Below are 25,254 nucleotides of genomic sequence, written 5' to 3'. Positions count from 1 at the left end.
CCTTCACGGTGCTCGGTAGACTAGGTTGGGTGAGAAGCTTCCTGCCTACTCTCTGCCTCCTGCTCTTCTCCCTCTCCCTCTCCCATCTACGCATCTGGTTTAGCAGATGCCATCTGTCGTTCTCTTCTTCATTAGATTCCCGTCTAGGTGCGCCCCTTTCATCCTTGATTTCTCTTAGTGGATCTGGTATCTTCAGGACTTCTAGATTTAAAACATGAAGTACATTAATGTTGCGGCCCTTACGGTGGGTCTGGCCGGCGCCGCGCCAGCCAAGCAACCCTCCGCCTTCGAGGGCTTGGTTTCAAAGACAGCTGAGGAAGTCTCCGGCTTCGAGGTCCAAGTCCTTGGCGGTATGACCCTCCGAGCGCCCCAGGTCTACAACACAAACTTCATACAGATGAAGCGTGGGCCTAGGGCTTATGTCCAGTCCCTTAGGAAGTACTCTGCCTTTGGGGCCACCATACCTCCAAACCTGCTGCAGATCATCGACGAGATCTTGGGAGAGCTCGGCCTGGGAGACCTGCTGGGAGACGGAATTGGGGCTGGCGCGGGTGCTGGCGCGGGTGCTGGTACCGGGAAGGGTACCGGGCAAGGTAACGGGCAAGGTAACGGGCAAGGTAACGGGTCCGGAGGGCGGCAGGGCGGTAACGGCACCCAAAGCGGTGGCGGTTCAGGCCGAGGAGGCGGATCAAATGGCGGAGGAAGGGCAGGTGGAGGCGGCAATGGCACGGCGCCGAGCAACGGGACCGCAGGCGGCCGAGGTCAAGGTACGTTCCTGTGCGGTATGATTCCTCATCACTTTCTAACACGCATGTAGGAGAGGTTGCCGCGGTTCCTCAGATGTTCGACAGCGAGTACTTGGCGGCGGTGCAGATCGGAACTCCACCGCAGGATGTCACACTCAACTTTGATACCGGGTCCTCGGATCTATGGGTCTTTAGCAGTGACACGCCGGCGACGCAGGTCAATGGTCAGAAAATCTATACACCTGGCCAAAGCTCGACTTCGAAGGCTCTCAATGGCGCGAGTTGGACGATTACCTATGGAGATGGGAGCGGCGCATCCGGCATAGTATATACTGATGTCGTGACTGTGGGCGGCGTCAGCGTTCCTAACCAGGCCGTGGAGGCTGCGACGAAGGTGGCTGGCAGCTTCAGCCAGGACGCTGCCTCGTCGGGGCTGCTAGGGCTCGCGATGGACTCGAGTGAGAGACACTCCTCCCTGATCCTACACCGAAATAGGAGTACTGACACGGCCAAGTCAACACGGTTAAGCCCCAGGCCCAGAAGACCTTCTTCTCAAACGCGATGGCAGGCCTTGCAATGCCACTCTTCACGGCAAACCTGAAGCAGGGAGAACGTAAGAAACCCACGTCGTGCGGCGAGGGCAGCAGGAGGCAATTCTCAAGCTTGTAGCTAACATGGATTCATAGCGGGTAACTACAACTTCGGATTTGTCGACCAGACCGAGTTCACCGGGAACATCAACTTCGTGCCCGTGAACGCCTCTCAGGGCTTCTGGGCCTTCCAGAGCGAGGGCTTCTCGGTGGGCAACGGGCAGGCGCAGAACTTCCCGCACCAGGCCATCGCCGACACGGGCACGACGCTGATGCTGGTGGCGGACGAGATGGCCGAGGCGTACTACGCGCAGGTGCCGTCGGCGCAGAACAACGCCCAGGTCGGCGGGTTCGTGTTCGACTGCAGCGAGGAGCTGCCCTCGCTCACGGCCAACATCGGCGGGTACCAGGCCGTGATCCCGGGCAGCATCATCAAGTTCGCGCCCGCGGACACGGACTCGTTCGACACGGCGAAAACGTGCTTCGGGGGCATCCAGGGCAACACCGGCCTCCCGTTTGCGATTTACGGTGATATTTTCCTCAAGGCTGCGTTTACGGTGTTTGACGGCGGCAACATGCGGATCGGGTTTGCTGCAAAGTCGGGGCAGTGATTGGGGCCCGGGAGGAAGCAGGCGGATCTCGTCGTGGCCGAATCACTCAATTGCGCTGCTTGAAAGACGGCGTTGAGAAATAGATGGTTTGCGCGGCTGGAGTGACGCATTTCAAAGTTGCATTAGAGTTGGTCTGCTCTGGGAGCGCCTCATGAGTGTGTATATCGGCCTGTCAAGTTTGTAACTGGGCAGTCAGAGGTTATTATGATGACGATTATTAGTATTTATTTGGTATGAGTTCTTTGGTATGTTGGTAGAGAAATATCGGCCCGAGAGCCGTGGACTGCTTGCTGTAGGAGATGCTGTGGTAAGCTGTCCGATGTGCGGAATAATCCAGATGGAGGTGACATGACGTGGTTAAACCGGGAGGTTGGGTGGGTGAGTACGGAGTACTCCGTACTTGGTGGCTCTGGTTGCCTGGCCAACAGGGGCCCACCGAGGCGCCTTTCAACTTACCCCACAAATTCCAAGCTCCATTGTCAACATCAAAGCACCAGGTTCATGGTTTGCCTGTCAACAAAGCGCGACTCCTTCACACACAGACAGCAGGCGGTCAGTCGCATTGCCTCGCACCTTCAATATAATGCACTTTCTTCCCCGGATTTTCGACCACTGCACATAGCCAATACTAACCCCAGCCCTTGCACACACACACACCCGCCCTCTCTCCCTCTTTCTCCCTCTGCCGAGCCTCAGCAAGCACACCCAAGCAAGGCAAGATGGATCCACCAGCATCACCCAAGCGAGTTACTCGATCGAGAGTTGCTCCCAGGAGCAGTGCGACCTCAGGTACTGCAGCCTCTGCAGCCAAGTCCAAGTCTGTCGCCACTGCGCCAAAGACCAGGGCCACGCGAACCGGCACTGCTGCTGCCTCCACCACCAAGCCTTCTACCCTCACCGCACCGTCAACAAGGACGTCGGTCAAGCGTAAGACGCGCGCCGACGACGATGAAGGTGACAGCGAGGCCGAGACAGCCCCTAAACGCCAGCAGCCCGCGTCTAGGACTGCCGTCAGAGCCACGCGCGGCCCAGGCAGGCCCAAGAAGATTGTCGACTCCGAACCAGTGCCTACCCCCGCACCTGCGCCTGTCCGAGCTACACGGGGCAGACCACCCAAGAAACCTGCCAAAGAGGCAGTGAAAGAGGAGCAACCGGCAAGGTCTACTCGGACAAGGGTCGCAAAGACACAAGATGGCGAGGATGATCCTGCAGACGTCGCTGAACTAGCAGCACCGGTCAAGAAGGCCACCCGCGGTCGTCCTGCTGGCAGTACCAAGGCTGCAAGTGCGCAAGCTTCCAAACCTGTGAAGAAGACAGTTACTTTTGCAGAGCCTGACAAGGAGAATCTCGCACCCTCTGCAGCATCCAAGCGCAAGCCCGCAGCTACCAAACCTGCCGAACCCACCACCACTGGCATGCGAGCGAAGCCCGTGCGAAAGCCCACAGCTGGCCGTGCCACCAGGACAGCCGCGACGAAGAAGCTCGTCCGCGACGTCGAAGACAAGGCTATGCCCCTGAGCCCTAAGAAGGTCACGCAGTTGTCAGCGAACAGGGACATTGACACCGAGTCGGAGGATGAGCTGGCTATGGACCGCACGCCTGCAAGGGCTTTCCGCAAGACCCCAGTGAAGCCTGCCGTCGCCAAGAAGCTCAAAGATGAGGTAAAGGACGACAACCTACCCTCAGATGAAGAGACAGAGGCATTGGCCCCTACCGAGCCCACGGTATTGCTTGGTAGCCCCGTGCGCAGACCGCCTCCGTCGCCTTTCAAGGACTCGATGAAATCTCCTGCAAAGAGGATCGACGGCCTCCAGTTGGGACTGCCCGCAATCAAGGAGTCCATCCAGTCAGGCACCTCCCCATCCAAGGCCTCCTTGTTCAACTCGCCTGCAAAGCGATGCCCTCTGCCGATGAACCCTCTTGATCTCGACTCATCCAGCCGACATGAAGCAATTACTGCTTCTCCGTTCAAGCAGTCCCTCTTCTCATCCCCAGCCAAGCGACCTTTCTCGCCCATGAAGACCCCGAGGCTGCCAGAGCCTGAGCCGGAGAGCGTAGCAAAGTCTCCTGCTCCAACGCCCGTATTGCTTTGCACCCCGTTCGAAGCCCCTGCACCCGAGGAACAAGAGCAAGCCGATGCGCCTGAGGCGGATGCCGAGCCTGTGGAGCCTGCTTTTGATGATGAACTGACCGATGATGATGACGATGCCCCGTCTCCTTCAGGCGCGGAATTCAACGGCCGAATGTCCACGGTCCTGCCTCGCGATGCGGATCCCACATTGACCATTGATGAGCCTCTCGGGAATGAACCAACTGAAGGCGAGGATGATGACCAGGAAACGGTTGTTCTCGAGGATGAGCAGGAGCATGAGGACGTACAAGAGGACAACGACGTCGGAGACGCTCAAAACGAGTCTATGGTTTTGGATGAGGTTGTGGTGGAGAGCGAAACCATTGCTCACGACAGCATTAGTACCACGCCACCAAACTCGCCTCCCAAGCAGGCACTGAGCATGTTTGGACTTCAGCCAAGGGAAAGTGTCTCGTTTGACATGAGCTTCACGGAGTCCGAGGATGAGCTCACACGCGTGATGACCCCGAAGTCGGCTTCTCCCACCAAACAAATGAGAGGCAGCACCATGAGGCCCCGGACTTCTGGGTTTGGGTTCACCCCCTTGGCCCAGCGCTTCGACTCGTGGCAAGCCGGAAGCCCACTCAAGAACGAGCTAAAGGCTACAACTCCAAAGGGGGCCGAGGCTGCACCTTCGGCAGATGCTCGCAGCTCACCGTTGGAAAACAACTTCTTCGAAGCTGAGATGTCGGCCCGCCCCGACCCAGAGGCCAACGACTCAATCAATGAGGACGACCCGCTGGCTAGTGTCCCCGAGATTAAGGATCCCGTGATTGAGGACATCTCTATAACAGATGAGGACCTGGACCTCGCGGCAGAGGCGAATGAGATGTCTATGATGTCCCATGAGCAAGTCGAGTCGATGCTCAACCTCGACGGCCGGGACGACACCATGTCAGATGCCAGCCAGGAGTATGGAGACGAGAACGAGGTTCCTGCTGGACTTTCACACAACGGCACAGTTCCCGTCACCCCACAGCGAACACTTCGTCGCGAAGTCCACACGGTGTCCAAGATACCCTTAAAGCCTGCAGACGAGTCTACCCCGCCACCACAACCGTCTCTGAAGAAGCGGAGGCACAGCATCTCTCGCCTTCCCGTGACGCGACCGACCCATGGCCTCACGAGGAGTGCCACTGTCATTTCTTATTCGCCCTCGCACAAGCTGACTGTCGAGCCTGCCTTCGAGGAGGCGGCTGAAGAGGAGGAGACTCGTTCACGAGCTGGGTCTCTGCCTCCTGTCACCCCCACCAAACCCGAAGGCTGGTCCAACGTATTCACTCCTGGCCGAACTCCTCGCCAAGATGTAAACCCCGCCCTGCTCCGAGGTGCCGTCGTCTTCGTCGATGTCCACACTGAGGAGGGCGCGGACGCCAACGCTATTTTCGTTGAGCTTCTCACTCAGATGGGTGCTCGGTGCGTCAAGTCCTGGAACTGGAACCCCAGTGATGAGGACGCATCTTCCAAGATTGGCATCACTCATGTGGTGTTCAAGGATGGCGGAAAACGCACCATGGAAAAGGTGCGCGAGACGGGCGGTGTTGTGCAGTGTGTTGGTGTGTCATGGGTCCTCGAGTAAGCAGCCCGTCCCTCGGTTTCCATCACTTTGTATCTGAACTTTTGCTAACACTGGCCTCTAGCTGTGAGCGGGAGAATGAGTGGCTTGAGGAGGCCCCTTACTACATCGACACATCGCTTGTGCCCCGCGGTGGTCACCGCCGCAGAAAGTCCATGGAGCCTAAGGCCCTTGCCAATCACAACGGCACACTAATCACCGATTCTGCTATGCGCAAGACTTCGGCACGTGAGAGCCAGGGCGCCCCGACTACGCCTGCACCGGCAAACCGCCGCGACAGTGCCCTCTGGATGCACTCTCCCGACTTTGAGGATGACGAAGGCGGTGAGGATGATGGACACTTCCAGAAGTTCTACGACGACCACGAAGACTGGTTCGACGCCGCGCCGCTGACTCCCGTGCCCAAGACCCCTGCACCAGAGGCCATCCGCCGGTTCGCCACGCAGGCCACACCGGGCGGCGCGGACATGTCGGCCAGCGAGGCCGACGACGAGGAGGATGAAGAGCTCTCGCAGGAGCAGCTTATCCAGAGGACGTGCCCGCCCAAGGCGCAGCACATGTACGAGAACCTGGGCGCCGGGATCCTGGGCCGGAGCAAGGACGAGAACGTGGTCAGGCGCCTGATGGACGCCCGGCGCAAGAGCCTGGCGTTCGCACCTAAGGTGTCAAGTCCGCTGGCCAAGAGCTGGAAGGACTGGAATTGAAGTGGAGGGGGACGGGGCTGTACCTCTCCTGGCCTTGCACGCTTGCTTCAAAGTTTTGAAGCCTTGCACCATTCGTTTTGCATTATTAGCATTTAAGCCTGTCTGGTTTTCAGGTGCTGGCGGTCGGCGTTGAGCGGGATGGTTAGGCACAGGAGTTTGTCTGATTTCTTTTGGTGGATAGCCTCTCTTACGGCGTTTGCTAGACTCACCAGGTTGGTGATGGGACACTCAGATCTTGTCCTCATGAATCATGTTTGTGGTCAATTATTGCTGCCTCCTTACTCGGCTTTTGTGAAAAGAGAAAGCTTGAATGTGATCACCGTGTCTGTCAGTCTAGACTTGGCGCAAGCGGTCCGCAACACTATATTGCGAGACCGACACTGGCATTTCATGAGCCCTTTCATGTGTCAGCGGGATGCCATGAGCTCTCATTTCCGGCGAACCTTTTGGTTTTAGAGAACGACTAAGAAGCAGGCCAGGTTCGCCAGAAATCTGTCTGATGGTATCGCAACTATCACTCATCTAGACTTTCTCCACTTACGTCCCCTGCCAGATCGGAGGAACGCTCCTGACGAGTTCAAGTGCGGCCATATCGGAACAGCCAGGCATCTTCTTCACTGACTATCGTTCCTCAACTTCACTTTCCAGCCACTTGGCTTGCTTGTCGCCACAAATACGTGCGCCTTTTTCTAGCGGGTTTGTTCATTCTGCTTCTCTTCCGACGCCCGTTGCTATAACCTGAGGAGTACCAAGCTCCTGAAGCACTAAAGAATGAGGACGACCCCATGAGCACTTTCCAGTGCTTTCGAATCCATACGAAAGACATAAAAAAACAAAAGGCCCAAGGATGAGGCAGACAACGACAGTGAAGCAATCATGTCCATTTATTGACTCAAAGCTGACACGACTCGGGGTCTCATCCAGAATCAATGATAGGATTTCGAAGTTCGAAGAAAATTCCAAGAGTGAGATAAGATAGAAGGAGGGCTTTTACAATACGTCGACATATTGAGGAGTGACGAGCCCTGGAGCTCAGCATGTTTTCCCAAGACATCTACAAGGAGCATGGTTTGATTTATTCATGCGTATTAGTGTTTAGAAAAGTGAGTGGCCCTCTAAAAAGAGCCTGCAAGTAATTGAATGAATGGGAATTGAGCAATGAACCCGGTATGGCATTGGTGTGTTGCGCAGGCAACGGAAGCAGAGTAACTGAGTACTTCACCCCGAATCAACCAACCAACGTGTGGAGTTTGGTATACGAGTGGCTGGCTGCATATGTTCATGAAAGTCCAGAAAATTTCTTCGATGCCATGCCAGTCTCAAATTGAGAGATCACCTGGGCAGGTAAAGCGTGCAGACCTGGCAGGCACCTGTCGTTTGTACTTGGCCGCAGCTTTCACCCTCGCGCCACACGTCAACAAACACTTGAACTTTCTGGCACAACGGCACTTTTCTTGTTTTCTGACAACACTCACAGCCAATTGCGAATTTGTTGAGTACCGCCGCTTCGCAGTGGCAAGCGGATTGTTGATCTTTCTCAAGACACAAGAAGCTCTTGTCATTCCCATCTGCCCAATTGCCCACAATCTGCCTTTTACTTCCCGAGGTCAACATTCGATCTGAATTGTGATCAGCCCCACACTCAATTCCCTACATCGCGTCTCTATCGTGGCGCCGACGCGTCGATCTGCACAAGATGGTTTCGCATACTGATCCAGTCAAGAGCGTTGCCATCAACGGGGTCGGCCCCAACGGTGTAGACACCCATCCTACGCCCAAAATGAACATCAGCCCCACCCTTGAGGATCTCCAGACCGACGAACAGCGTCGTGTCCTTGATACGGTCTCTCAGGTCAGGAAGTGTGGCCTGGAGAGCGTGCTTTCTCTTCCCCAGATCGTCGTTTGCGGTGACCAGTCATCGGGGAAGAGCTCTGTACTCGAGGCTCTTACCGAGATCCCTTTCCCTAGCAACGACAACCTATGCACGCGCTTCGCAACCGAGATCTGCCTCCGACGTGATCCAATCGACAGCCTTACAATCCGGGTTATTCCTGACGGCGACCGCCCGCAGAATGAGCAACAGAAGATCAAGAACTACTCTGAGTCGATTGCCAATTTCGAAGACCTTCCGAAGATGATGGACAACGCCATGAAAGTGATGGGAATTTCTGAGGGAGGCAATGCGTTCGCCAAGGATACCCTGAGCATTGAAATCTGTGGCCCGAACCGACCTCAACTCACCCTTGTGGACATACCCGGCCTTATCCAGTCGTCTACAAAGGGTGTTTCCGAAAGCGACGTGGCACTAGTTGCAGAGATCACAGAACATTACATCAAGCAGCCAAGGACTATTTGCCTTGCTGTCATCGCGGCTACAAACGATGCTGCAAATCAGCCCATCCTTCAGAGAGTTCGGAAGTTTGATCCAAATGGTGATCGCACCTTGGGTGTGATCACAAAGCCTGACAAGCTGAGCGCCGGATCAGGCTCGGAGTCCAAGTTTCTTGAGCTTGCTCGAAACGAGGACGTCTTTCTAAAGTTGGGATGGCACGTCGTCAAAAACCGAAAGTTTGAGGAGAAAGACTTCTCAATTGAGGAGCGTAAATCCTCTGAGACATTCTTCTTCAGCACGTCCAACTTCAAGGCATTGCCGAAGGACAATGTTGGAATTGACGCCTTGCGACTGCGTCTCAGCTATCTTCTCTTCGAACATGTCAAGCAGGAGCTGCCTCGCCTGCAAACCGACCTCGAGCGCGCATTGCAGATGGCCCAAGCCGAGCTGAAGACTCTTGGGAGCTCCCGAGCGACCCCCATGGAGTGCCGAGCTTTCCTGACGCAGCTCAGCATGGAGTGTTACGATATCTGTCGTTCAACCTTGGACGGCAACTACGAGAACCCTTTCTTCAAGCCAGGTACCAATAGTACCGAGTCCAATGGGACTGGAAATTCTGATCAACCCAAGAAGGCCCCAGTACTGGCCCCAGTACGACGCCTACGCGCAGCGGTACAGCTCCTCAATTGCGATTTCGCCAACGCTATCGATACTATAGGTCACAAATATGTATTCGGAACTCAGACGTCCACTCCCTCGACTCCGAAGCTCCTCCCTCCAAAGGAGGCGAAATCCTGGGCTAAACAGAAGCTTCGACTTGCACGTGGCACCGAATTGATCGGAAACTTCAATCCGCAGGTGATTGGAGAGATGTTTTGGGAGCAATCGGAACCCTGGGAAGCCTTGGCCAAACTTCATGTTGAGAGCATCAGCAAGCTTTGCACCAGGTTCCTCTGCATTCTTTTGGACTCTCGTACCACACATGAGTTGAAGGACAGAATCTGGTAAGCTGATTTTCCCATTGATTACTATTGAAAGCGATGTCTCCTAGACTTGTCTGTGCGGCACGAGGCTGAGCCCACGTGCCAAGAGACGTATTGAATCCTCTCTGCACTGCTATTGGCGTTAAGTTGTTTGTTGTTGTTTTTTTGGAGGGGAAAAAAAAACGCTGGGTCTTCAGCGTTTACCACTGTATGGACGCGCCACATACGCTGATATGTGTGGGGATCGGAAACGAAACCATCTGAATACTTTTGAGGATCAATACTAATGCCTTTAATGCCAGGACATTCATGGTCATGGATGCGATGAAAGCCCGTGAGCAGGCGGCATTGCAAGAGCTTGCGAAGCTCATCAAGGACAAGAATGCTGTTCCGATCAACTACAACCACTACTACACGGACAACTTGCACAAAGCTCGTGGAAAGAGGCTTGGGGATCAGCTAGAGAAGCACGCTCCGGCCCCCCCTATTCAGCAGAACGGGCCTAAATGTAGTCTGGGAAACCATTACTACCAACACCAGATCGACCCAACGGGGGGGGTGAGTCGAGCTGTCTCGAAGTGGACTGACGAGGCCAGCGCCGACATGGAGGAATTCAGCTGCGAGGAGGCACTAGATTGCCTGAAGGCGATATACAAGGTAAGTTGCTAAGGACGTCCTTAGATGTTTCCAGAACCGTTCTGTCTTGTAGAACCAATTTGACAATGTCAAATAGGTCCAACAGAAGGTCTTCGTGGCCAACGTGACGGTCCAGGTCATCGAGCGCCACCTTCTGGCAGACCTCAATGAGATCTTTTCGCCAATGGTTCTTCTCAACATGTCCGACGACAAGGTTCAGATCATCGTATCTGAGCGCGAGTCTACCAAGCGCCAGAGAATCTTCCTTACTGATCGAATCACGAAGCTTGAGCAGGGACAGCGGATCTTCCGAGGTGTTCTGGGCTCCTGAATGTGGCACAAAATTTCACAGTGGGTTCTTTGAGGAACATTTGTGTCGGGATTTCTCATAATTCGTTGTTGTTGTCAACCGTCCACCGCTGTGCTACACAATATTGGAGAGCAGGAAAATAAGTGCCTTTTTATTGTTCATAGAAGAAAAGGTGTTGGCCTTCCGTCCGGCTTGGGGTGCCATGATCCACGGATTTTTTGGCGGGGAAACATGCCTCGAGGCCCAACCAGGAGCGGGTGCACATCCAGTCTCTGCAAAGGACAGGAATTGAGGTTTTCATTTTGGCACATCGAGGAAGCTAGAGAGGACTTCGTAGTCATCGACAGCAAAATCTGGTTTGCTGCTGCTGCTGGATCACTACGTGGAAAAACTGTTGTTAGCTAGCCACAAATGTACGTTGGAGTGAAGGCGACCTGTTCAGCGGGCTGTGAGGATGTGATGGCAGAGGTAGTATCCTGGAGGGGTTGACGCTGCCTGACAACTGGTTTCGAGGCCAAATTTAACCACAGACTTGGTCTTGCTGGCCAAAGCACATCTCTCTCGAGTTTAGAATGCAGTGGCCGGCGTGATACGATTGAGAGCAGAGCTTTGGTGTTTAAAGTGAACGGGCAGGTCCTGTCATCGCGAAATTCCTCTTGCTCGTGTGGGAAAGATAGCTCGAGCGTCGAAGGAACGACCTTGACACATGTTGAGTTTTCTAGGCACACATACTCATCCAATATATCCCAGCGTCGTCCCAGGCGAATGGATTCCAGCAGCGCCCGCCCAACCCTCGGGGGCCCTCGAAGCCCGTCTCGGTCGCACTATTTTGACACAAGACATATACCATCATCTAGTATAACTTTTCATAATCTGGCCGGCCGCGCTTGCCTCTCACGGTGTACCTAGCACAACCTAACGCCGTCCCGATGCAGAATCTCTATGCGCGAGCAATGTTGCCCAATCACTTCACCGCAATGAAAGCCCTCATAGCCTTGACCGCGTCACCCTCGTGCTGCTTAAGCAGCTCGGTAGCCTTTGGCTTTGTCAGGTCCAGCTCGTCCACCTGCGCAGAGGATTATGTCAGTTACGTCCCCGGTGTCAGGCCGGACCCGTTCTCGGGGGAGACTCACCAGCAGGGTGACGTCGGCCGCGTCGACCTTGACCTTCTTGACGTCCTTGTTCTCGGCCGTCTTCGACACGCTGAGCTTATTCATGGCCTTGCTGAGGCCCTCGGAGTCGACCGAGGCGCCGGTGACGTCGTCGTCCCTCGCATCGAGCTTGGACAGGGCGGCGGCGGCCTTGCGGTCCTCGGCGGACTTTGCCTTGTCCTGGACTTCTTCCTCGACTTCGCCGGTGGCGCCCTCGACGAGGCCTGGCGGTTGCTTTTCCTCTGCCATGACTGTGGTGGTAGGATTTGTGGTGGTGGTGCGTGGTTTGGGGCGGAATCGTCGCGAGGTGGCTCTTCGCGGTGTCGTTGCTGCAACTGTCGAACATGGACGGGCAGAATGTGGGGGTGGGGCTCGAGCTGCCAGGGTCTTACCCTGACAGGCGTACGAGCACTACCCTCCCCCAGTGCACAGTGGGTGGTGAACTAAGGTTCCATGGTTTGCTCCATTAGCAGCCGCATTTAGCCTTTTCATTCAAGTCCAATTTTAGACAAGCCTCGAGAGCACTTGACGGAGTTATTCTTCTCACGCCCTGAGTCACTACTTTTCCATTCTCCCAAGACAGACCCCAGAGTCCCTCGCCTAGGCGAGCTTTAAGTCTCAGGGAATTGATTTCAAGTAAGATTGCGAAGGATTCTGATGCAAGCCACATGCATGCTGACTCAAAATACCAGACTCTTTCAATTGTTGAGTCACTCGCTGCTCATTTACACACTTAGACTACACACTTACACCCAACGGAGTGTGAGACCCACCCACCACATACCATCACCCTCAGAGACTCGCCACAAAGACTCAAGCACACAACCACAGCCATTGAAGCAAGCCACCATGTCGTCACCTCCAAACGGGAACGACACAAGCAGCAATGGCTGGACCCCAGGCTCGTGGCGGTCAAAGCCCATCAAGCAGTGCCCCGAGTACCCAGACCCAAAGCCGCTGGAGAAGGCCACGGCCGAGCTGAACCGCATGCCACCGCTGGTGACGCCCAAGGAGATCCTCACCCTCAAGGCCCACCTGGCGGATGTGGCCCGCGGCGAGGCCTTCCTGCTGCAGGGCGGCGACTGCGCGGAGCTGTTCGACTACTGCAACCAGTCTGCCATCGAGTCCAAGATCAAGCTGCTGCTGCAGATGAGCCTGGTGCTGATCTGGGGCGCCAACAAGCGCGTCGTGCGCATCGGCCGCATGGCCGGCCAGTACGCGAAGCCGCGGTCCAACCCCACCGAGAACGTCGGCGGCCGCGAGGTCCCCTGCTTCCGCGGCGACATCCTCAACGGCTTCGACCTGGACGAGCGCGACCTGGACCCGGGCCGCCTGGTCAGGGCCTACCACCACTCCGCCGCCACCCTCAACTACGTGCGCGCCGCCCTCGCCGCCGGCATAGCAGACCTGCACCGCCCGCTCGACTGGGAGCTGGGCCACGTGCGCGAGCCCGAGCTCAAGGCCAAGTACAGCCGCGCCGTCAACTTCCTGACCAACATGATGAGCTTCATGGAGACCGTCGGCGCCTCCGGGTCCAGCTCAAACCTCGACACCGTCGACCTCTTCACCAGCCATGAGGGCCTGGTCCTCGAGTACGAGCAGCCGCTGACGAGGGCCTTCTCGGACGCCGCCATCCACGGCACCCGCAAGGCCGCACGCACGGCAACGGGCACAAACGGCGAGCAGCAGCAGGCAGAGACCCAGTACTTCGACACGTCAGCCCACTTCCTCTGGATCGGCGACCGCACACGGCAGATCGACGGCGGCCACGTCGAGTTCTTCCGGGGCATCGCGAACCCGATCGGCGTAAAGGTAGGGCCCTCGACGCCCGTGTCGGACCTCCTCGAGCTCCTGCGCGCGCTCAACCCGTCCCGCGAGCCGGGCAAGGTGACGCTGATCACGCGGTACGGCGCCTCGAGGGTGCGGTCCCTGCTGCCCTCGCACATCCGCGCGGTCGAGGACTCCGAGTACCGGCGGTGCGTGGTGTGGCAGTGCGACCCGATGCACGGCAACACGCGGTCGACGGCCAACGGCGTCAAGACGCGCCGCTTCGGCGACATCTTCAGCGAGCTGCAGGAGACGCTGGCCATCCACAAGGAGGAGGGCAGCTACCTGGGCGGCGTCCACCTCGAGCTCACCGGCGACGCCGTCACCGAGTGCGTGGGCGGAAGCGTCGGGCTCGACGAGGACGACCTCGCCGCCAACTACACCAGCTTCTGCGACCCCAGGCTCAACGAGAAGCAGGCCCTGGAGCTGACCTTCCTGATCGCCGACCACTTCCGGAATGAGAGGCAGGTTGCTTGAGTGAGATCCGGCTGCCTCTTGCGGGGGCTCTAGGATGAACATGGGGGAAAGTCGATACATATTGGACAGCAAGGGACAGGCAAGGCGCTTCGGTCGTTGGGATTTGGCATTGGGAAAAAAAGTTACGCTGGGAAAAAGGGAAGAAGAAACTCGGACATGATCAGGGTTGAGGGTTTTATGAGACAAGAATTCAAATCATCTATTGCAACGACCCCCCCCCCCCCCTCGGCTGCGCATCAGTCATGCCAGCACAAATATTCCACTCCCATCACCGACAGATTCTATCCGCCCCAAAAGGCCCTGGAAATCATTTGGCCTACATCCTTGCACCCCTCACAAGCACTACAGCTTGCAGAACCTATGACCCTCTCCGTCACCAGGCCAACGCCCGCACCTTCACAGAGACAAGATCGTCTGGGCGCCCTCGAAGGCGTCCCCGGCCTCGAGCGTCTGCCATCCCTTCACGCTGCCCGCCTCGACGCAGATCATGTTCTTGTAGCCGTCCTTGGGCGCGAAGTCGCCGATGCCGGCAGCCTTCTCGGACCAGGGGTTCCACACCACGAGGTCAGTCAGGTTGTCGCGGACGACCGAGAAGACGGGCTTGCCGCCCTCGATGACCTTGACCGGCTCGCGGGGGCCCTTGGCGGGCGTGTAGACGCGATCTGTCTCGCCGGTGATGGTGACGCTGGACGACTGGGTCTTGGTCTTCAGGGAGTCGACCTTGTCGATGTACTCGGAGGCGTCGAGGCCCTCGACCGAGACCTGGGTGATGTCCTGCGGCGATTGATGTTAGCAACATCCCATCTTAGATGGGGTTCCTGATCCTACGCACCTTGACCCTCAGATAAGTGTGCGCAAGCACCTGGAACTCCCAGGGCTTGTCGTCCTTGTTGGTGATGACCAGGGCGGTGGCGAGGCTGGTCCGCTCCAGGGTGACGCTGTAGATGATGTCGAACTCGTAGGGCCACAGCTTCCGGGTGTCGGCGTCGAGCGAGGAGCTGCTCAGGCCAAAGTCGAGCTTGACGGAGAGGTCCTCGGCGGCCGAGTTGCTGGCCGACTCGCTGGTGGACTTGCCCAGGAACTCCCAGCGCGACGAGCGCGCGAAGCCGTGCTGCGGCAGCTTGGACGTGGCGGCGTGGTCGGGCGCGGTACCAAAGACCTATATCGGGGAGGTGGGAACACCTCGGGTCAGCCCAGGATCCACCCTGTATGTCCTGTGTGAGCTTACCGGAAAGACGAGCGGGATGCCTCCCCTGACGGCCTTGCTCCCGTCCAGCGCGGCGCCCTCGCTCAGCCAGAGCTTCTCGCTGCCGCCCGCATCCTTCCAGCTGAGGACGGTGGCGCCGTGCAGGAGGACCTCGACCGACTCGCCAGTGGGGAGTGCAGCCTTGACGCGGCCGTCTTCGATGTTGACGGTGGGCTGGGCGTGGGATTGCTGTGGCGTGGCTGCCAGAGCCGAGGGCTTGTTGGGACGGTCGACCATTGTGGTGTTTGGGTGTGTGGTGTTTGGGTGTGGGCGTATGTTTCTTGTGTGCACGTCTGGTATCAGCGGGAGTAGGCTGTGGTAGCAGCTGTGGCAGCAGGGGCAGGAACAGCAGTTGTAATTGTTGTTGCGGTGGTGGTTGCAGGTCAGGTCAGCTGTTCTGGGATGTGCCGTGCAGCTGGTCAAAGAACAGGCCGACGGAAGCTGTGGTGGGCTGAGGCCGTAGGCTGAAAGGCGGGATGGGATTCTATAGGATCTGCTCCTGCCCTGGGGGAGCTTGCCTGTTGGTAGATTCCCTATTGTGTTTTGTCTTTGTGTCAAAGGAGCTTGATCCCCTGTCTCGATACCTGAAGATGTCATGGCGGGGTAGACCGTCGCAGCCGCTCCCTCCCTGCCAGCCTGGACCCCTCCGAGCCCTGCCCTTGCTGCAGGTCGCCCCATCGCACTGTAACTGCAACCGCAGCCCCAGCTGCCCCTGCTGCTGCCAGGCAGCCACACAGCCCAGACGACAGGCAGGGCAGCAGGGGTAGCTAGGTCGGCTGAGAGACACGGCCGCCCCCCCCAGGCCCCCCCTCCCCTCCCCCGACGAAACATATCCATCTGACCTTTCCCTTCGCTGTGCAACACCGCCGCAAGCAACTCCACCCAGCAATTGGCAATGTCTTAGCCTGAGGTGGCACAATTGCTCAATACACCGCTACTGCTACCAATAACACAATCTATTCCGTCTGGGCCCACGTAAACTTGACTGGCTGGCTCATCATGGAATATCATTATGAACTACCGCAACCGCCCGGTTGCCCTTCCCTTTTTTTGGTATGCATGTTCGCCGTCATTTGACCTGACCGCGTGGTATCCTGTACATCATTTATTTACATGAGCCCAAGTGCCCAAACTCCCCATAGTAATAACACTCATGCGCCATGCATGCCATCGCCCGTCTCTATTTCCTCCCCCGCCTCTCCGCACGGTACAACTCTTGCTTCATGTCCATAAACATATCCTCAAGCTGGTTTGTTTCGTCTCTCGTCAGGTCAGCAGACCGCAAGAGGCCCAGCCCGTCCTGGAGTAATAGTTGGAGCCGGTCAAACTTGCTGGCACCACCTTGTACAGCCTCGGAAGGCTGCTGTTGCGGCACCGCTTCCTCGTGCAATGCCTGCTGCGAGTGCTCCGCTGGCTCCTCAAACTGTGCAACCAGGTCGGCTTCAAGCTGTGCAGATGCGACCTTGTCTAGCAAGGCCACGGCTTCCTTTTCAGCAGATGCCTCGTCTCCCTCCCTGGCAAGCTGAGACTGGACAAGCTCTTCATCATCAGCGTGCTCCGAGACTTCGCTCGTCTGCTCGTCTGGCTCCTCCTGGGTCAGTTCCACCGGCCCGAGTAATGCCGTGGGAAACTCCTGAGAAGCTGATGGATTGCTAGGCGAGCTCCTTCGGCTCGGGCCGGATATTAGTGACCCTTCGTGCTCATAGACCTCGGATGTGAGCATCTCAGCGTCGCGCCCTGTGATATCAACGTTAGCAGCTTGGACTGGCAGAACTGCCCATCTGTACAGCGATTCAACATACCTTGTTCAGCACCGGCAGCAGGCTGGCCACCAGGGACATCCGTCTTGTTCTCTTTGAGAACGGAATCCTGACGGCCGCGTTTCTTGTCGCCGCTACTGTGCATGGAGACTGAGCGCTTGCGCTTCCTGATCCAAGTCCCGCTGCCAGGTGAAACATTCTCGAAGCCCTCCTGAAGGCTCGCCATCGCCAGCTGAGTAAGAGGTGTCCGGGGTCGGCCCACCGAGCCCTGCGAACTAAATGACTCCTGGGTGTTTATTGACGCCTGTGAGGGCCTCGAGACCACGTCTCGCCGGGTCCTCCTTGAACGACCTCGGCGCAACTCCCCGGGTGCTACACCTTCGACCGTGATGCAACTCACATCCTTGGCCGCTGCTTCCTCAGATGGCTCTCCTACTGCCTCGGCTGCTTTCGTAATTTTGTCGCCTTCCGATTCAGAGTCCTCCGGTGATTCGGGCAGAATGTCGTCATAGGACGGAATGTCCTTCTTGTTGGGAGAGGTTCTGATCTCGATTTCAAAATGTCCCGTCCCAATGTTCCGCATGCCGTTTTCAAAAGAATCACTGACACTGAATGACTGGCTGTTGCCCTTGCCGCGGGGAGACCTGCGCAGGGTTGTACGTGACGAATCTGGTCTGATCCTCTGGTTCGGCGTGGGTGGTAGAGGGCTAGTCGGGGCATCCACGAACTCGTCGTTGTCAGACTTCGGGGTCGCTTGCAACGCCTTGGATCGTAGAACCCGTCCGGATGGGGTAGCGGGTGACTTGACTGTAGGCTGCTCGGTTGGTGTTCCGACTGGCAGCTCGGCCTCGGCTCCTTGTTGAAGGTAGGTCGTCTCTTCAATCAGTTCAGTGCCCACGGAGAACTGTGACGATGTCACATCTTTTTGCTCAACTGTGCGCCCCCGCTCTGGGACACTGCTCTCAGCGCCGAGCTGCAGTTCCTCATTGACATCGTCCAATTCCATTGGTTGCGACGTGGAATTTGTCACAGGTGCCAGGCTTGGGGAGCCGGTCAACGGAGATGACGAAAAGCGCCATTCATCCAGAGAGTTGGTATTGTTGGCTTGAGTTTTCAGCTCCGCAATCAGGCGGTATCCTCTCGGCTCTGGAGGCGACGATGGCGGGTCAGCGGACAGTTCCTGGTCCTGCACTGGCAGCATCAATGATTGTCCTCTTCGGGGCGTTGGGGTCGAGGTCAGGTAATCTTCGAAAGCACCGTCGTGCTCTGGCGTGGAGGCTCGACCCGGTACAAGCCCGGCGGACTCAGTGGGAAGCTCATGGTGGCTTGCCCCGGCCCTCGCTTTCCTCGTCGCTGTGCTTGGACTCGATCGCATGTCCGGAAACAAAGCAGCAGTGTCCCTCTGTCGCTCGCGTGTCTCTTTCTGGCGTTCCGTGAGTAACTGTGACTCGTACTCCATCGGTGCTGGTGCTGGTGAAGAATCAATCGTGGCAAAATGCAGCTGTGAGTCCTCATGGCGGAGCTTAGGCTTCGGTGTTCGTCCCTTCGATTTGATCTTAGCCAGGGGGCTGCTCTGAGCCACCTGGAGGACGTTCGAAAGGTTTGAAGAGGCTGACTTTCGGGATGTAGACGGACGAGACCGCGAGACTGGTTCTGTCCTGGCGGGTGTGAAGATGACATTGTTCGCGTCTTCCTGTGATTCCACGAAATTGAGTAGCCCATCCGACCCATCGTCTATTATTTCCAGCCCAGGACGGGCGACATCCACAGAAGAACCAAGGCCCATGAGTGCTTCCTTCAATGCCTCTGGATACGGTACGGATTCCGCACGGCCGTAGACATGATTCCACATCTCTGCCGTAATTGTTACGACCCCCAGATGGGTGCTTTTGAACGCAGAGCACAACAGTGGCTCAATGCTCTCAAGCTCAAACTTCTCGGGGGGTATGTCTCTGAGGGCACTGCATATTCGCTCCCACAAGGATTGGGTCTGAGTAGCATTAGCAATAATATTCCAGTTTGCCCGAGGTGTTTTGTGTGAGAATACGTACCGCTTCCACCACACTAGGGAAATCGGCTCTAGTGATACGGCGGTCCTTGTCCTCGAGCCAACATGCAAGTCCGCTTTGTACGGCGACCAGGGTCCGAAGAAGGAGTTGACGGTTTCCACGTTCGAAGAAAGCCTTTGTCTCATCCAGAAGCTGCTCAATAGGCCCTGAGGAATGCGATTCAATGTCAGAGTACAACTTTTTGGACAGGTCAGCAAAAAGCTTGTATATGTTGTCCAGGGGATCGAAAGATGGACGGTTGCCCGCATTCGAGGTGCCCCACAAACGTCGGCGTGCGGCATCAGCCGCTTGCTTGTCACGGGGCTGTGTAGATGCCGCAATAAGCTCGATGGTTGCTCCGATACAGTTTGTCCAGGCCACATCGCCGTTCACGTCAGACATCCTCGCCCTGGCGGTGGCAGCCAGTGGCTCGATAAGCGCAATGGCAACACCCGCATCGCCAGTCTCCTGTCTGATACGGCGCAGAATTGCCTGGAAGAGGTGAAGCCAGTGCTGCCAAGGCAAGCACGGCACTGATCTTAGGCCGCGCTCTAGAACTTTGACGAGATCACGGAATTCTGATCCGAGAAGATTGCCACTCCCCGATGTTGTGCTTTGATGGCTGTGTTGGCTGCTGTCCAGAGATATTGAGATCTTGCCGGCGGCCATCACCCACGGCCCCGACGAGCAAGGGGCATCGACGGGTAGAAGACGTAGAAGTTCCTGGCCGAAATCCGCCTGTGTCTTCTGGGTTTTTCCCTCGAAGAAAGGAGTGAAGACTGAGGCGAAGAACGCTATGAATGCTTCATCGTCAGGAATGCCGGGTGGGAGTTTAGATAGGAGGCAGAAGAGATGCTGCAGAGGTGTGCGCTTGGACCCATGCTTCTTTCCAGACCGGCCTGGTTGTCCACCACTCACAACGAAGTGGCCGTGCTTGGTCTGCTGGAATTGTTTCTCTGCAAAGGGGTTGGGAAGAAGGCCGAGACGCTGGATAAGTGTCAATAGGAACTCTTGCGTGCTGTCCAAAAATTGCGAGGCAGTGCAAGATGTGCCATTGGCTTGAGTAACAGGACCCGTCACCCAAACTTTGTGCAAAAGGGTGAAGGCACTGGCCACGAATTTGGCCGTGTCGTCATGCAGCTTCACATCCTTGGTTGAGGCGGAGGCGACAGATTGAACAAGCGCCTTCCACAGTTTTTGAACTTGGCTGCCAGGCTGTGATAGTTCCGCGAATCCCGTCTCGAGGAGTGGGTTGACGAGTGCAAAGACGCGTTTTGAGTTGGCTCTGATCCATTTTGAATCAATGGCTGGCAGCTCCTCGGCCTTGATCGGACTCTGCCCCATGATTTTGTCCTCACTCCATACACGGCGCGTTTGGCAATCGAACAAACCAGTCAGTATGGCAGCGGCTTGGTTGATAGCCGAAGGGTCTTCCTGGCTCTGCCCAATCAGTCCAAGCATTAGGGGTGCAACAGCCGCATCCCATGTGTCGTCTAGTATCTTCAGGTTCATATCTGGCTTGAAGGCATAGTAGAAGAAGTTGCAGATACTCGATAGGACTGAGTCACGAAGTGTTTTCCGCTTCAGTAGGCTCAGGAGGGGATCTTTGAGGAGGTTGTAAGCCAGGCGCCCGTCCAGATGGAAACGGTACGTGAGCCTGTTCCAAGCAAGGATTGCCTCTCTCTTGACGTGTGGATTTGAGTTGTTGAAACACAGCTGGATGATTTTTGACCAGGAATGAAAGTAGTCCCATTGGTTGGGTTTAGGGATGAATAATGTGACGACACTCCAAATCCGCGGTACCGATGTGGATTGCTGTTGGTTCTGTAGCATGCCGCAAAGACGCTCGCCAAATTCTTCCACAAACTTCTTGTCCTCGAGCGATAAGTTTAGAAGTTCCAAGACCCGGCTGACAAATCTCCAGTCCTTGTTCAAGGTGAAAGCGGCAGAAAACCCAAGCTTGATTGCGGCCGAGCGTATCTCAGAGATACTGCTGAGCATGTCCGTAAACAAGTCCTGGAGCCAGTCTGAGTGGGCCGTCATTTGCTGGGGACACTGTTTTACCAGCTTCTCGTAGACGACGATGCGGCTCTGTACGATGCTCTTTCCAGACAGATGATTTTCGATATTGTGGAGAGCAGACACTAGGCGACCGACGCGGTCACTGTTCATGACCTCAGGGGGAAAAGTCTGTAAGAACAAGGCCTGCATCAGATGCTTGACGACCTCTTTGGAGGCTTGCTCATCCTCAAAGGCGCGGATGGAATGGTCAACCATGAAGACGCCAAATTCGAGAGGAATACTCGAGGCGATGCCGGAGAAATGAAGGAACGTATGCAGAAGTTTGAGCGCGGAGGTCACCAGCTGAATATCAACGGATCCGCATGCCCTGGCGGTGAGATCTCGCTGAATGAACTGCAAGAAGACTGTCATCTTGTTTTGCAGAGCACGGCGATCGGGCAGGTTGCTCGACGTCTTGAGGGCGCGAAAGAGCATGGTATATGCATCGACCTTGCACTCCCTGTCGGCGCCCGCCAGCTGCTGGAGGGTGGATTCCAACATGTCGGCGATATTGGCCTGGTCGGGCTTGTCTTCGCCTAGGTAGACGCCATTCGCAGGGCCAAGCCTGTTTGGTGTGGGACAGGGCTTCAGTATGCCCTTGACGGGTCTTGAAGTACTGGAAGGTAGGGAGATAGGACTCGAATTTTGTCTCGTGGTCGAGCTCCTGGTTTTGTAGGTTGGTGGTTCTTGGTATTGTGCCTGCGAGGAGAACCCGACCCGTTTCCTCCTCGTGGTCGAGCGGCTGGAGGAGGAGGTGGGAGAGGAGATGCCCGGAGGGGTCTGCAAGCTCCTGAGAGGGACGGCGAGCTGCTGTGGCGCAGTCAAGAGCTTTGGGAGGGAGTCGAGTTCATGACCGTGTGTTTCTCGCGGAGGGGTCGGTGGTCGTGCTGGCAAGGATCCGAAGAGAGTCGAGGGCAGTTGGTCGTCGTCTACCGAACCCATTGCTGCAGCCCAGTCGCCGTTCCTGGTCCGTGGGCGGAGGAAACAGCACTCAGCGCCTGTGCCTGTGCTCCTTCACCAAAGACAAAGAGGTTTGTTCCAGAGTATTGTCGCCGTCTGATCATGAGACCAGAACCATGTCCAAAGACGGGCACGACGCTGGCCGTCCTCGATTTGCGGATATCGATCTGCAGTCTGGCGGCGCAGGGCTCCCCGAAACGCGTCCAAGGCAGGATGCTGAGCCGAGCGCGTTTCCTGCAGCTCGCTGAGTCGTGACCGAGCAGGGCGGGTGAGTGGAGGTCGACTCTAGGGTTGGGGGACTCGAAGGGACCGAGGGTTAGAGACGGATGAATTGAAGACGCAATGAAAACCCAGATACGAAGGCAAGGCAATGCAAAACGAAAAACCGAACGGGTGAGAGATAGTCAAGATACAGCCCAAGCTCGTCCCGTACCGAAGCCACCTTGAGCAGTCGAGATGCCTTTAACCAATAGACCGGGTGGCGGGCGGGAAAGCCTCAAAGCATGAAAAGGGTATGAAAGCTTGGGCGGAAAAGTGGGGAGCTTTTGCCCATTAAACGCGACCTGCAGGTCAAGTCGCGTCGAGGTTGCAGCCAGTCCAACACGCCCCGAGCTCAGACCCGTGTCCACGCGATTTTTGTGACGGGTCGCAATCTCAGACCCCCAGACCTGGTGGATGGGAAACCCGGTGGCTGGTGGTCGTGTGCTCAGACGGTGGTGCAGGGATCAGAGGTCTCTGCTGAGATACAGAAGCATAGGGCTCCCCTGCAAGGGTTGCAGCTGGAAGGGGTCGGCAGCCTGGCAGGTGGGAGGCCCAACGCGCCCGAGGCCTAGCGGCACAAGCCAAAATCCAATGACGGCAGTCCCATTGTGTGCATCTTAAAGCTGAGGCAGGAAACATCAAACGTCCCCCTTCTTCCTCTCCTTGATCCTGTCTCCCGTGTCCTCTCGCGCGTGTGCAAGCCTCGTCCTTGCTGCTCGTCTATTTTCCGATATGTCATGATCTCGATCCTGTCCTGACGTTGCTTTTCTACTTTGGTTTTCTGTTTAAAATCCCTGGTCAATTGGGCCTCTTTTCTTTCCTCCTCTCTCCCTCTCCCCTCCACCTTGGACTACTTCCCAGCCAGCCAGCCAGCCCACTTTGTGTGCATAACGTCAAGATTACTCGTCTCACTTCCCTCTCGATACCCTCAGTCCCTTCTGACTGTATTTTTCTTGCCTCCTGTTATTTTTCTAGATCTCATCCTCGTCCCCATCCTCACCTCCGTTCTCTCGCACGACCCCACCGTCGTCAACCCACACTCAAATTCTCACCAACCCTCTCAATTCCAATCTCAACCTGGTGTCCTTCTTGTCGCACTCCAAGACCACCTTCAACCCACCCCTTCAATCGGCCTGCCATGTCATCGGTCAAGCGGAAGGCTGTCGCCCAGGCCGTTGGATCTGACCCGAAAAAGGCAAAGCAGAATGGCAGCATCACCTCATTCTTTGGAGCCCCCAAGGCTGTGCCCGCTGGTGCGAATGGTGGCTCTGCCTCCCGTACTGCTGCAGCAGCGCCTGAGCCTGTCGCCAAGTTTGACAAGGCTAAGTGGGTTGCTACCCTGACTGAGGAGCAGAAACAGCTACTGCAGCTCGAGATCGATACCCTGCACCCTAGCTGGTTGGCCCACTTAAAGGATGAGATCGTGACCAAGGAGTTCTTGGATCTCAAACGCTTCCTTGACAGGGAGGCTGCGGCCAAAAAGAAGATCTTTCCCCCGCGGGAGGACATCTACTCCTGGTATGACTTAAATCCTCGCACTACCATCTACCTACCACTAACATCTTCCCAAGGTCCCGTCACACCCCCTTCAGCAACGTCAAGGTCGTGGTCGTTGGCCAAGACCCCTACCACAACGTGGGTCAGGCCCATGGCCTGGCTTTCTCCGTCAGACCGCCCACCCCTGCGCCACCTTCTCTCAAGAACATGTACACTTGTCTCAAGAACGACTACCCTTCTTTTGTGCCACCACCAAACCGTGGTGGCCTCCTTACCACCTGGGCTGACCGTGGTGTACTTCTGCTGAACACCTGTCTGACGGTGCGTGCTCACGAGGCAAACAGCCACGCCAACCGTGGCTGGGAGCGCTTCACCCAAAAAGTGATTGATCTCGTAGCGGCGCGGCGGACGTCCGGCGTGGTTTTCATGGCCTGGGGCAACCCAGCTGGCAAGCGTGTGCAAAAGGTTGACAGAAAGCGGCACCTTGTTCTCCAATCAGTGCACCCAAGCCCGCTGAGTGCATCGAGGGGGTTTTTCACTTGTGGCCATTTCAAGAAAGCCAATGAGTGGCTATCGACTAGATATGGAGAGGATGGCGAGATTGATTGGAGTCTTGGCAAGCACGACACGCCGACCACGACGAAGGGACTCGCTGCCTTGGCGGCCAAGCAGGCAGACCTCGATGATGGTGTGGATGAGGATTGGGAGGCCGAGGCCGAAGCGGCCGCTGCCATCGTCGACGCCGAAAGCAAGGCCAACGCCATGGGCCCACCACCGACCCCGTCGCCCAAGAAGCAGGGCGAGGTTGGCCTCGAGACCCCGGAGGCGGATGAGAAGACCAGGAAGGGTGGATTGGGCAAAGAAAACGAGAACATCGAAATTCCGGCCTGACTAGCGGCGAGGCTGTTCTACAAACTCCAGTAGACCCAGACGATCGGCTTCCTAAAACACCACGATCAGGGTCTCGTAGGACAGCCTCACCTTACGCGACATGCGCTCAGCATCACGACCGACGCCACAACCACATCACAACCACATCACAACCACATCACAATCACACCACAGTCTGTTATTTTTTGTATGGCGTTTAAGGATTGGAACGTCAACGCCGTCAGCGGGATGGGGATTTTGCATTCGGATAATTGATGATTCGCATGGTACTTTGGATGAACTGTAAATTGGAACCCTCACATCCGGGGAAGCATCATGCTTGAAAGATATGACAGCATACGTTGGGTGACAAGACCCTGACGACTTATGTAACTGTATGAATATACCGTCTTGCGTGGATTGGCACCTTGTCACCATCCCGTGCCTATATTCGTCCAGTGCCATGTACTTTGTTTG

The 25,254-nt window shown here is 56.4% G+C and overlaps 9 protein-coding genes across 9 annotated transcripts; 6 read left to right on the top strand and 3 right to left on the bottom strand.

The window, feature by feature from the left end:
- Window positions 1–214: 214 nt before the first annotated feature.
- KVR01_010477 (uncharacterized protein) lies at window positions 215–1,947 on the top strand (the record flags this gene model as incomplete). The annotated part of the gene is made up of 4 exons (XM_044791703.1): window positions 215–551; window positions 818–1,204; window positions 1,261–1,359; window positions 1,433–1,947. 4 exons carry the CDS (start codon window positions 215–217, stop codon window positions 1,945–1,947), a joined length of 1,338 nt encoding a protein of 445 aa, XP_044640636.1.
- Window positions 1,948–2,447: 500 nt separating this feature from the next.
- Window positions 2,448–6,622, top strand: KVR01_010722 (uncharacterized protein). Its single transcript, XM_044788973.1, has 2 exons — window positions 2,448–5,653; window positions 5,719–6,622. The coding sequence occupies exons 1-2, from the start codon at window positions 2,667–2,669 to the stop codon at window positions 6,356–6,358; spliced, it is 3,627 nt and encodes a 1,208-aa protein (XP_044640881.1). The 5' UTR covers window positions 2,448–2,666; the 3' UTR covers window positions 6,359–6,622.
- A 1,516-nt stretch (window positions 6,623–8,138) lies between these two features.
- KVR01_010264 (uncharacterized protein) lies at window positions 8,139–9,698 on the top strand (the record flags this gene model as incomplete). The annotated part of the gene is made up of 2 exons (XM_044793020.1): window positions 8,139–8,218; window positions 8,327–9,698. The coding sequence occupies 2 exons, from the start codon at window positions 8,139–8,141 to the stop codon at window positions 9,696–9,698; spliced, it is 1,452 nt and encodes a 483-aa protein (XP_044640423.1).
- Window positions 9,699–9,982: 284 nt separating this feature from the next.
- Window positions 9,983–10,640, top strand: KVR01_010475 (uncharacterized protein; the record flags this gene model as incomplete). Its single annotated transcript, XM_044793896.1, has 2 exons — window positions 9,983–10,330; window positions 10,407–10,640. 2 exons carry the CDS (start codon window positions 9,983–9,985, stop codon window positions 10,638–10,640), a joined length of 582 nt encoding a protein of 193 aa, XP_044640634.1.
- Window positions 10,641–11,109: 469 nt separating this feature from the next.
- On the bottom strand, window positions 11,110–12,237 carry KVR01_010677 (uncharacterized protein). Its single transcript, XM_044790109.1, has 2 exons — window positions 11,753–12,237; window positions 11,110–11,685 (listed from the first exon to the last, which is right to left on the bottom strand). The coding sequence occupies exons 1-2, from the start codon at window positions 12,017–12,019 to the stop codon at window positions 11,584–11,586; spliced, it is 369 nt and encodes a 122-aa protein (XP_044640836.1). The 5' UTR covers window positions 12,020–12,237; the 3' UTR covers window positions 11,110–11,583.
- A 22-nt stretch (window positions 12,238–12,259) lies between these two features.
- On the top strand, window positions 12,260–14,280 carry KVR01_010390 (uncharacterized protein). Its single transcript, XM_044782690.1, has 2 exons — window positions 12,260–12,406; window positions 12,463–14,280. The coding sequence occupies exon 2, from the start codon at window positions 12,620–12,622 to the stop codon at window positions 14,072–14,074; it is 1,455 nt and encodes a 484-aa protein (XP_044640549.1). The 5' UTR covers window positions 12,260–12,406; window positions 12,463–12,619; the 3' UTR covers window positions 14,075–14,280.
- Window positions 14,279–15,884, bottom strand: KVR01_010567 (uncharacterized protein). The gene is made up of 3 exons (XM_044786953.1): window positions 15,303–15,884; window positions 14,907–15,233; window positions 14,279–14,848 (listed from the first exon to the last, which is right to left on the bottom strand). The coding sequence occupies exons 1-3, from the start codon at window positions 15,555–15,557 to the stop codon at window positions 14,471–14,473; spliced, it is 960 nt and encodes a 319-aa protein (XP_044640726.1). The 5' UTR covers window positions 15,558–15,884; the 3' UTR covers window positions 14,279–14,470.
- Window positions 15,885–16,217: 333 nt separating this feature from the next.
- On the bottom strand, window positions 16,218–22,625 carry KVR01_010693 (uncharacterized protein). The gene is made up of 3 exons (XM_044791814.1): window positions 19,132–22,625; window positions 17,123–19,070; window positions 16,218–17,057 (listed from the first exon to the last, which is right to left on the bottom strand). Exons 1-3 carry the CDS (start codon window positions 22,129–22,131, stop codon window positions 16,501–16,503), a joined length of 5,505 nt encoding a protein of 1,834 aa, XP_044640852.1. The 5' UTR covers window positions 22,132–22,625; the 3' UTR covers window positions 16,218–16,500.
- Window positions 22,626–23,003: 378 nt separating this feature from the next.
- Window positions 23,004–25,206, top strand: KVR01_010273 (uracil-DNA glycosylase). Its single transcript, XM_044783990.1, has 2 exons — window positions 23,004–23,928; window positions 23,982–25,206. The coding sequence occupies exons 1-2, from the start codon at window positions 23,549–23,551 to the stop codon at window positions 24,796–24,798; spliced, it is 1,197 nt and encodes a 398-aa protein (XP_044640432.1). The 5' UTR covers window positions 23,004–23,548; the 3' UTR covers window positions 24,799–25,206.
- The last annotated feature ends 48 nt before the right edge of the window (window positions 25,207–25,254 follow it).

Source organism: Diaporthe batatas, assembly GCF_019321695.1.
Source record: "Diaporthe batatas strain CRI 302-4 chromosome Unknown Contig00013, whole genome shotgun sequence".
Taxonomy (NCBI): domain Eukaryota; kingdom Fungi; phylum Ascomycota; class Sordariomycetes; order Diaporthales; family Diaporthaceae; genus Diaporthe; species Diaporthe batatas.
The sequence above is the reverse complement of the archived record's forward strand: the minus strand, read 5'-3'. Positions and strand labels throughout refer to the sequence as shown.

Bases quoted from the DNA above. Each gene is read 5' to 3' on its own strand.
- KVR01_010693 (XM_044791814.1), bottom strand. From the start codon at position 22,131: ATGGGTTCGGTAGACGACGACCAACTGCCCTCGACTCTCTTCGGATCC. The intron at 19,071-19,131 runs GTACGTATTCTC...AATGCTACTCAG, and splicing joins TCCCTAGTGTGGTGGAAGCG to ACCCAATCCTTGTGGGAGCG. The intron at 17,058-17,122 runs GTATGTTGAATC...TTGATATCACAG, and splicing joins TGCTGCCGGTGCTGAACAAG to GGCGCGACGCTGAGATGCTC.
- KVR01_010567 (XM_044786953.1), bottom strand. From the start codon at position 15,557: ATGGTCGACCGTCCCAACAAGCCCTCGGCTCTGGCAGCCACGCCACAG. The intron at 15,234-15,302 runs GTAAGCTCACAC...TCCCCGATATAG, and splicing joins GCATCCCGCTCGTCTTTCCG to GTCTTTGGTACCGCGCCCGA. The intron at 14,849-14,906 runs GTGCGTAGGATC...CAATCGCCGCAG, and splicing joins ACACTTATCTGAGGGTCAAG to GACATCACCCAGGTCTCGGT.
- KVR01_010390 (XM_044782690.1), top strand. From the start codon at position 12,620: ATGTCGTCACCTCCAAACGGGAACGACACAAGCAGCAATGGCTGGACC.
- KVR01_010722 (XM_044788973.1), top strand. From the start codon at position 2,667: ATGGATCCACCAGCATCACCCAAGCGAGTTACTCGATCGAGAGTTGCT. The intron at 5,654-5,718 runs GTAAGCAGCCCG...ACTGGCCTCTAG, and splicing joins GGTGTGTCATGGGTCCTCGA to CTGTGAGCGGGAGAATGAGT.
- KVR01_010677 (XM_044790109.1), bottom strand. From the start codon at position 12,019: ATGGCAGAGGAAAAGCAACCGCCAGGCCTCGTCGAGGGCGCCACCGGC. The intron at 11,686-11,752 runs GTGAGTCTCCCC...TCCTCTGCGCAG, and splicing joins CGGCCGACGTCACCCTGCTG to GTGGACGAGCTGGACCTGAC.
- KVR01_010273 (XM_044783990.1), top strand. From the start codon at position 23,549: ATGTCATCGGTCAAGCGGAAGGCTGTCGCCCAGGCCGTTGGATCTGAC. The intron at 23,929-23,981 runs GTATGACTTAAA...CATCTTCCCAAG, and splicing joins CGGGAGGACATCTACTCCTG to GTCCCGTCACACCCCCTTCA.